The sequence below is a fragment of the Dasypus novemcinctus genome, chromosome 14 (genome assembly GCF_030445035.2).
Source record: "Dasypus novemcinctus isolate mDasNov1 chromosome 14, mDasNov1.1.hap2, whole genome shotgun sequence".
Lineage (NCBI taxonomy): Eukaryota > Metazoa > Chordata > Mammalia > Cingulata > Dasypodidae > Dasypus > Dasypus novemcinctus.
Window position 1 is genome coordinate 82,335,134 of NC_080686.1, and position 9,691 is coordinate 82,344,824.

The 9,691-nt window shown below is 46.2% G+C and overlaps 1 protein-coding gene across 22 annotated transcripts in view; it reads right to left on the reverse strand.

The window, feature by feature from the left end:
- SAMD12 (sterile alpha motif domain containing 12) overlaps positions 1–8,058 on the reverse strand; it is a 430,023-nt gene extending 421,965 nt beyond the window's left edge. For 9 of the 22 annotated variants that reach the window (XM_071208008.1, XM_058275945.2, XM_058275941.2 and 6 more), the window contains exon 1: positions 909–1,026. In XM_071208008.1, the coding sequence (XP_071064109.1) occupies positions 909–948 (40 nt within the window). In that variant the 5' untranslated portion in view covers positions 949–1,026. Of the gene's footprint in view, positions 1–908; positions 1,277–7,732 lie in introns of those variants that run through there. The other 13 variants (XM_058275954.2, XM_058275946.2, XM_058275944.2 and 10 more) reach the window with 5 other exon arrangements.
- Positions 8,059–9,691: the final 1,633 nt, after the last annotated feature.

The window sequence follows — 9,691 nt, forward strand, 5'->3', positions numbered from 1 at the left end:
CCTCTCTAATCCCTAGATAGTGTTTACGATAGTATATACATTTTTCTCAAGTACCTATCATCAACATCTTCATCAATTTTCTCTTCTAGAATGGTTATCTGGCCTAACCCAGCCAGATTTTAAATGGTCTATGCCTATATGATTCCAGCAATTTTCCAACATCACTTTGATAAAGTCTATGAAACTCTTCCTCTCTTGTCATATCTGCAATTTCTCTTTACAATCAAATTATGTTGCCAGTGTATGTCATGGTCAGGTAACTAATGATAATCAGAGAGAAATTAACCTACAAAATGGCTGGTGTTAAGCAGCAAGTAAATTTTTGGTAGGTAAAAATTATTTATAAGAGTGTCCTTGGTAACAATATTCATGTTAAGATAACTATTACTTTCCTCTGTTACCTCTGCAATGTATAAATCAAATAATAATCAGAACATGAGGACGCCTTATGTTTTATCAATTAGGTTTTGTTGGTCTTATCCCAACTCTGAGGGCTTGAATTCCTTCACTAAGCACTACTATTATACCAGGCACTATATTACCCAGGGCCATAAAAATGACAAAAATGATTTTTTTAAGTGTGGGAGTGGGGGGAAGACAGAAAAACAGACAGGATCATCACCATCATCTTGTTTAAGTTAGGTGAGCATTTTCTGAGCATTTGACAGAGCACCTACCTGACTTAGTCCTAAGAGCTTTAGCATTTACTAATTCATTTAATCCCCACAAGTCCATGAGATTGTTGATATTAACATCTCTATTTGAGAGAAGAGGAAAGGAGTCTCAGAGATGTACAGTAAGTTACCCAGAGCCACACAGCTGGTCCCCAACTTAGCTGGGGTTCACACCCAGTGTGGCTGTAGAGCTTGCACACTGATAGACCATGCTGTTAGTGCTGCAGTACCCACCTTGAGAGCGAAGTGCTGGGAAGGTGAGGAAGAGGGCCATTTCTCATGGCCAGTCCTCAAACACCCATCAAACCACTGAATAGCACCAAACACCTTCTAGCACAGCAAGGACAGTGAGGAGCAGGGAAGAGCAAACAGATGGACCTGGCAGAGCGGCTCACCCAGCCCAGGCAGCCTCTGGAAGGAGTCTGGAAGGCAGAGCAGTGCCGCCCCATCACGCTCTTCACTAGGTGAGGTGGGATGTACGAGCAGCTTCCTGCACCCACACTACAGAAAAATCAGACTAAATATAGCCAAGTATGCTCTCAGGAGCCAGCTCCGAGCGGGTGGTGCTGCTGCATTCCATTTCAGAAGATCAGGGTGGAATTGGCTTGATTTACAGGAGAGCAGCTTTCCTTGCTTGCTCCTGTGGTTTCAAAAGGACTGTATGCCAGATCCAGCTGGGCTGTGGGGAATGCTGAAGGTCTGGCAGAACAGATAATAGAGCCCTTAGGACAAGGAATGTACCAGACATGACTTAGGAGCATCCCCATTCACTTTCCTGCCCATAAAGGGCTAAACAACCACACCATCAGGGCTTGAGGAAAAAAACCATTAGGTAACAGATACTCTGTTTCATTTCCATTCCCCCACTCCCCTCCCATCAAAATCCTGCTCAAAAGCTTGCTCAAATGCTGCTCCCTTCATGAGGCTCTCCCCCTCCAGGCCAGAACTAAATGCTCCATTTGTTCTTGATCCTCCCACGTTATGCTGCTTGTACTTTTATTTAGCACTTATATCATTCAGCCTAATCTGCTTCTCTGTGTCCTTCACCAAGTGGAGGCGGCCGGTGGGGGTGGGAAGTGGAGAAGTGGACTAAGCTCCTTTCTTATTTAAACTTCCCATAGAGTCTGTCAGAGTTCCTTGTAAGCAGGAGGTTCTCTACTCTTAATCAAAATGCAAAATCTGCCTAAATGCCAGTGAGTGAGTTCGCAATTTCCACTCCTTCTCCTAATTAGTTAAAAGTACAACATCTGACACTCACTCCCCAGAGTTCAGAAACAGGCTTTGAGATCCCTGGCTGCCCCTCCTATAACCATCCACAGTGACTCAACATTGCACAACACAGCTACACTTGCAAAGCTCCTACCCAAGCCCCCTTATTAGCACCAGACCTTGTTGCTTCTGGCATAAGAGAACAGCAAGATGGATGGGAAAGAGTAGGTTAAAATGGAATTAGTAAGGGTGGGCCGGGCAATGCAGAAGTAGACTCAGGCGGAAGCCCTGTCTGGACCGGTTATGAGGAACTGTGGGAGAGACAGGAGGGGCAGGACCCACTGACACGGTAAGTGTAGAACCAGAGCAGGAGGCCTCACTGCTCCCTCACATGCTGTCACTGGCCAGGAATTTAAGGATGGGCTCTAGCCACTCTTCTCATGTCCTAAAACAGTGATCAACAGAGTGTCTTTCTACTAGAAGCCACTGGTGCAGGAAAGTCAGATGTCATGGGTTAGACAGCAGTAGCAACCAAAAAAAAAGAAAGAAAGAAAAGAAGGAAAAGTAGGAAAAAGAACTTTTAGTGAAATGGAAGAGAAGTGAGAATTAGGTAGCAGTTAATTTAACAACATCACCATGACTCTGCAGGCTCAAGAACTGAAAAGGGAAACTTCTCCATGATCCACTGCTTGCAACATTTACTCAGTAGATACACACAGTGGCAGTTTTCCCTAAGTGTTGTGGGGGCTTCTGTGGGAATCAAAGGCACCTATAATCCTACCCATTAATTCATTTGGGCTTCCATGTATTCATTCATTCAACAAATCTCATGGGGGGCGGGGTGGAGCTACCACAGCTAGACACAAGACATGATCCCTGCCCTCAGAGATAGCTATGAAGTAGAAGGGATACCCACAAACTACATTCTTAAGATGAGTTAGGAAAATGCGGGCTGGGAAGCACCAATAGAGCCCGGCGAGGGCGGGAGGCAGCCATCTTTCCCCTCGCTTCATGTTTCATATGAGGAGATATCCATCACAAGGCACGGTGGTCCCTCTCTCCCCCCTCCCTCAGAAGACATTTATCCAATATGCAAGCCTGTGTAAAGGAACAAAGCATAGACAGCTTGGATCCCCTCCGTCCCTCTCCTGCGTCCCACCTGCCTGCTGCAGCAGCTCATTCTCTTTGTTTCTCTTGGCGGTCAGGGTTGCAAGGGCAAGCCCCTGTCATTTTCCAGTATTTCTATAAGGGGCAAGTTCAGTGCTGGGGTGCAATATTAGGCAGGCCACTTTCCTATCTGCCCCAAAGCCAGAAAAAATAACCAGTGTAGCCATGTAATAAAGATGACATTTTTATCTCCAATGAGTGACTCCTTTGACGCTCTGTGAATTGGTTCTGAATGTAAATGGGGTACAGGGTTATTTACTGGATCGCCTAATGCCCAGAGTTAATCATGACTGTTCCTATTTGTTACAAATGTTTGACTCTCATTTCCCCCTTTTTCCCAGCCCGTTATTATATATATCTTCACAATATTTTGGTGACGGGGAGTTTTTTCACTGCTTCACGGGAGAAGTATATCACAAAGCACTGAATGACGTAGAGGTTGCATGTTAAACCACTCATACACTTAGAATGTAAAATTCAGTTACTCTAACACTGATGTCGTTTAGAGCACAAGGCTTCCATTTGAAATCACTTTTTAGGTGCTGAACACTTGGGAATCTTTGTGGTTTTTTTTTCTCCCATGTAAGAAGAGCTATTTTATGAGACCTAGAATCAAAACACTATGTACAATATTCATCCCACCCCAGCTCCAAAGCCCACTCGCTTTTCTGAGACAGCAAGGAGGAGAGGAGTTAGGGTCACGGGAGCAAGGAGTGGGAAGCTCTTCTCTTGCTCTGGGGAATTGTACATGCATATAAATTCGCTAAACCATGATGACACCATACGTGTAATAAAGAGATGAATCTGAGACTGTCTCTGATGAAGTCAGCATTGTCTCAGATGAACCCACTTTTTTCCTTTCCCTGTATAATACTGCAATCCACTATATAAGAAAACATCACACCCCCAAGCATATCAGTCTACCCAGTTCTGTCCATGGAATATGGATTACTCTGTGAGGTTCCTACATGCTACCTCCTCACTACCATCCTAGTTGGCAAGTTATTTAGAGTAAAATTACAATATAATGGGGTTTTTTTAATTAAAAAAGAAAGACAGACAATGACAACAATATAATACAGGCCCAATGCAGATCATCAGGTGGTACCATGTTCTACAGCTGGAAAGCACAACTCTAAGCTGCCCAGCAGCCCATACATGCAAGAAGCCAGGCTAGGAAACATCAATAGGATGTTGTAATTAAAATCTCAAGAAGAAAAAATTAGCCAGTGTAGCCATAAAGCAATAAACAAAGAACACCTCATTTTCACCTTAAATTTGAGGCTGAAGGTTCAGCAAACTGAATGTGCTTCCTACCTGCTATTAACACTTTGGAAGTTCAAGTTCACTTAAGAAAAAGGCTACACATCTTAAAATCCTTCTAATTTGTTACTAATTAGAAAGTTGGCTTGTATAAATAAGTGAAAAACCAGAGTACAAAGTATCTGCCAAGTAGAACAGCGTCTTTCAAAAGAGGGTAGGAGGGAGTGCAAGTGATATTTACTGAGGATCCATGTCCTAGGAATCCTTCTATGAGCCCTTTCCTTAATTTATTTAATCCTTACAACTTTCCCAGGAAGTAAACGGTAGTGTGTCCACTTTTTCCAGATGTGTGATAAAGTTCAGGTGTAAATAACATACATTTCCTATACCAATTCTTCTGCCAAAATTTCCTAGTCCCTAAATCAGTGCTTCTCAATGAGCTTGAGGAAACTGGCTGTTACTGGGGCTTGGGCAGGTGCCTCTTCCTTGCACAGATGGCCATGCTCTGCAGGGTATGTAGAATCCCTGGCCCAATGGCAGTAGCAGACCCTATAGCATCTCCCTACATATCCCTAGGGGGAACCAATGCTCTAAAAGATTAAGCATCAGGGCAAAATACTGAAGAGAGGGGCAATTCCTTTCGAAGAGCGTCCCCTACCTTCAAATCTCTCAATAGTCCCTTATTTTATGGAATTTGGGAACCTTGAGAAAGCTCCACTCATGCTTATGGGACCAGTTACAAAAACCTCCATGGATTAATTTCCCATGTAGCCTACAGGCATTTATGGAGTACCTATTATGGGCCAGGTACTGTGCAATTGGCTGGGATTATAAAGTCAAATAACACATGGTCCCAAGGGACTTGAGATAGCTCAAGTATGATAACCTGTTAGGATAGATGTAAGCACAGGTGCTGGGGAAACTCCACAAGCAGTATCTCCCAGAAACTGGGGCAGAACACCAGGAAGGCAGGGGGAGAATAAGGGCAGGGACAGGTTCCCAGAGGAAGTGAAGTTTCCCCTGAGTCTTGAAAGACCAAGTGGGAGTAGCCAGGATGGGCTCCCATCCAGGGGAAGAAAACTGCCTTTGCAAAGACCAGAGATACGCAACATAATTGCATCAAAAAAACACTTTTGGGAAGCAGACTTGGTCCAATGGATAGAGTGTCCGCCTACCACATGGGAGGGCCATGGATCAAACCCTGGGCCTCCTTGACTCATGTGGAGCTGGCCCACACGCAGTGCTGATGCGCGCAAGGAGTGCCGTGCCACAGAGGGGTGCCCCCGAGTAGGGGAGCCCCACACACAAGGAGTGCGCCCTGTAAGGAGAGCCGCCCAGCGGGAAAGAAAGTGCAGCCTGCCCAAGAATGGCGCTGCACAGAGAGCTGACACAAGATGAAGCAACAACAACAACAAAAAGAAACACAGATTCCCAGTGCCACTGATAAGAATAGAAGCAGTCACAGAAGAACACACAGCAAATGGACACACAGAGCAGACAACTGGGGTGGGGGGGAGGAAGGGGAGAGAAATAAATTTTTTAAAATTAAAAAAAAATACTTTCTTCATCATTCCTCAAATTGTTACTTCAGTGTGATTCAAACCCAAGATCTCCTGTTTACTAGGCAGGCACTTGAACCAAATAAGTCACTAGAAAATAATATAAAACAAGCCCTCCTCAGTCCACATGTACTTCCTTCCAAAGTCCTTGTTTTTGTTAGGTCTGGCTTCATTGGTATGACAAGCCCTCAGGCCAGAAATATGACTAATTCTATACTTTCTTACAATGAGCAAGAAATTGTTTTCAAGCACATTGTGGACTGGCAACAAGTGGGAGTGTCCTCACTTGGGAACACAGGTGAGTGGTGAAGAGAAGGCTGGTGGCAGAGAAGATAACCAGTGTTGTCTGAGGGATAGGGTGGGTGAGGTCCCAGTAGGTCAATTTATGCTTGTTCACAAATCAAAACCAACTAAGATAATAGTTATCTTGTTGCTCCTGAAATCTTGTCTCATTTACCATCAACTATAACAATGCACAAAAGCCAGATTCTCATTCTACTAGTGTATTTGCACAGAAGAGAAAAGCTATAAAAGTTTTTGACTACGTTTTTTCTTAATGGCTTTTTTTTTTTTTTTTAAGAGCTTCATTTTTACGATGGTTGTTATGGCTGGAAGAGCTAGGAGTGGCCAACTGGGGAGCTCTGAACCTATGACAGCACAAAGGCCATAGTTTCCTGTGGGTGCTGAGCAAAGGAGCTAGGCAGTTACTACTTCAGGACAGTAATTATAAAGAGAGCAGGAGTCCGATTAGTTCATTCTCTCTCTTGGGGCAGGGAAGGGAGGGGAAGCCAGCCAGCCCTTGTGGTTCGTTCTTGTCTCTAACCTACAAGGAACAGGCTCATTTCCCCTTGGCAAGGAGCCTGATGCAGCTGGCAGGCGATGCCCTCTTTTTCCTATCTCAGCTCCTCTGACCTGAACCATCCTCAGGAACCAGAATTCTGTACGTGATCATAGGCTGCCGGTTTAGTCCCATCATCATTTCCTTCTTATCACTCAGGTACAGTCTGACCTAACTTGGTATCACAAACATCTGGTCTGCTTATTTTTCTCAGAAACTACCCTCACTCAGAAAGCCTGTCTTCCAAGGAAATCGAACCCAAAATGAAAAACTCTGGATCTCTCCCAAACTTCCTGATCCTTTCAACCAGGAAATTCAAAGGAGGCAGAACTGTACGGCCAAATCTGCAACCCAAATACAAAAATAGCATGAGCAAGGGAGAGGTGGTCTTCAAAGAGGTTAGCTCGTGGTTTTTTAAATTTTTCATTTATTTTTTATTTTTGCCCAGCTGGTTGATTCCATCTCGTTTCTGTAAACTTTGCTAAACCCAGGAGGGTTGTATAAACAGAGACAGGTGTAGGGAAACCTCCATCCTAAGAGTGCATCTGCTGCCGCCGCTGCCAGGTGCACACAACGAGGGGCCCTCGACCCAATCGCAGTCCAAGCTTCCGTATGACGCACCAGGACGGGGTCCTATCGCACGTGTGGGGGGCGACGCAAGCATCCCCAGACCCGTGGCCACCCAGCAGCCCTGGGGAGAAGAAGCAGGGAAAGGGGGTTCCTCGGAGCTGACACCTTCTGCCGGTCCCCCTAGCTTCTCCCCCATTTCCAGCACATTTTTCGCATTACGGGCACTTTTCTCTTTGCCTCCTGCCCTAAAGTCCTGCGCGCCTACATCAACTGAGCACAGTGCTTGCTGGCCTTCTGCGGGTCAGGTAGGCGCCCAGCGGTGTAGGGGGAAGGGGCCCGCTCTCCGCCGCCCCCGTTCCTCTCCTCCCCCGGTTCCCCAAGCTTCATCGGGGATATGTGTTTTGGGGTGTGCGGGTTAAGTGGCGGCTTAAAATGCCCCAAGCGTCCCTTACCTTCCACAGCCATTCTCTCACAGCTTGCCTAACGCATGCATAATTCTCTTGGCCGAAGTACTCCTCCTGCCTCGCGCCACCCCCCTCCTCTCGCTCTTGCCTAAATATTCTGCGCTCATCTGCTCCAGGACCAACCTGCCGCGGTCACGCAGAGCGAGGCAGCCGGCTCCGGGCTCGGCGCAGGGCGGCCTGGGAATTGTAGTTCCCTCCCTCGCCCCCTCCGGGTGGACGCCCCAGGTCGTCTGCGGGGCGTGACCCCGTCTCCACACTCAGAAGACGACTGCGGCTTGGGTCCGCTCCGGCGGAGAATCCCCCGCAGGGGAACTGCCAAGCGGCCCCGGGCGGCCCGCGCGGCGGCCTGGACTACATTTCCCAGAATGCCGCGGGCTGGGCTTGCTCTGGCGCTGGGAGTCGGGACCGTGATTGAGACCTTCCCGTCAATTACAAGGGGCAGGCGCGGCGCACGACTGGTGGGGAGGAAGGAGGCGGCTGGGGGTGTGATCCGCTCTGCGGGGCTTGTCCTCTGGCCTCAGCGGCCTGCACCGTCCATCGGGCTCCTGTGGTTTTCCGCCTGGGCCAAAGACCCGCTGTACGGTGGCGGGTTGAAACTTGTTTCCGTGCAACAGGGTTGGTGGGAAATCCCGCCAGGTGATACAACCGTCTCCTGATCTTCAGGGTGGGACATGTTCCGGTGACTAAAGTCTTGGTATGAGGGATGGAGGGAGCGTAAAAAGCCGGAACAGGTAATATCCCAAGGGGTTATTAGGAGCCAAGTCTAGGAACCAGGTTTCCGCCGGAGGACGTCAGGTGGTGGAAGCCTTTCCTAGCTTCCAAGGTGGGAGGTTTTCAGCTTGCTTGGCCTGGGAGCCAGTTGGCTTCCTGGGTCAGGGCCGAATAATTAATGGTACCTAAGGGCCTACGCTCTTTCAACTTCTGAACCTCTGGTTTACATTCGTAACCAATGCCCTATCTCCAGGTGCTCAAGGTATAATAAACAGATAGAATAAGGGGAATCACATGGACGGTAATAAAATTCCAGAGCTGGTAAATATGTATAAAAATGAAGTTCTGCAACTTTTTCTCCTACACGTGGAAATATAGATGCTGTAGTGGCTGGTTGGGGTAGGGAATGGCCTTGGGAACAAATCTGGCTCTGGGCTGGATTGAGACTTGAAGGTCTTAATCTCTGAAATATGTAGGATACCACCTCCACCCCCACATACACCGCCACTTCTCCACTTCTCCCCTTCACCCCTTCTGTGCTCATTTTATAATTATTAAAAATTATTCTGTAATTCTTCCCAAAATGAATATTTAAGATTTTGTTTGTCTGCCTAGTTCATGTCAATTTTGTTTTTCTAAAACAATTTTGTGTGTGTGTGTACATGCACACCTGCTTTTCTGGTGACTAAGCACATGTTTAGTCCTACTACTGGGTAATATGCTATGTCTGAGCACTTTTTAAAAATACCTGTGTGCAACTATTAAATGTCCTTGGTGATACTTTAACTCTGAGTTCATTAATCTATATGCAAATCAAACCCAAGATTTCCATCCTTGGTACAATAGAGGAAGACCTATTCAGTGAGACAAAATTTCCATGGGAAAAAAATTTTCAACCTAATATGCACCAAACATTAAAAGATTTGGAAGGACACAAAATCCAGGTTTCTCTCAACTCACCACCTTCCCACCTCTACCAAATATATAAAATCACCAACACTTTGAGTACTTCCTTAAATTGAATGAAAATTGTATGAATGAATGAATGGAAAAATAAAGTCATGAGACAAGCAATATCAATAGCTTTCAACCTTGGCTGTGCCTAAACCTTTTATAAACATGTGTTCCTAAGTCCCACCATGGATTTATAGACTCAAAATCTCTGAGTCTTCGGGTAGAGGCACTTAAGTTTTACAAATCCAGAGGTGATTCTAATGTGCAGCCAGGATGAAAAGC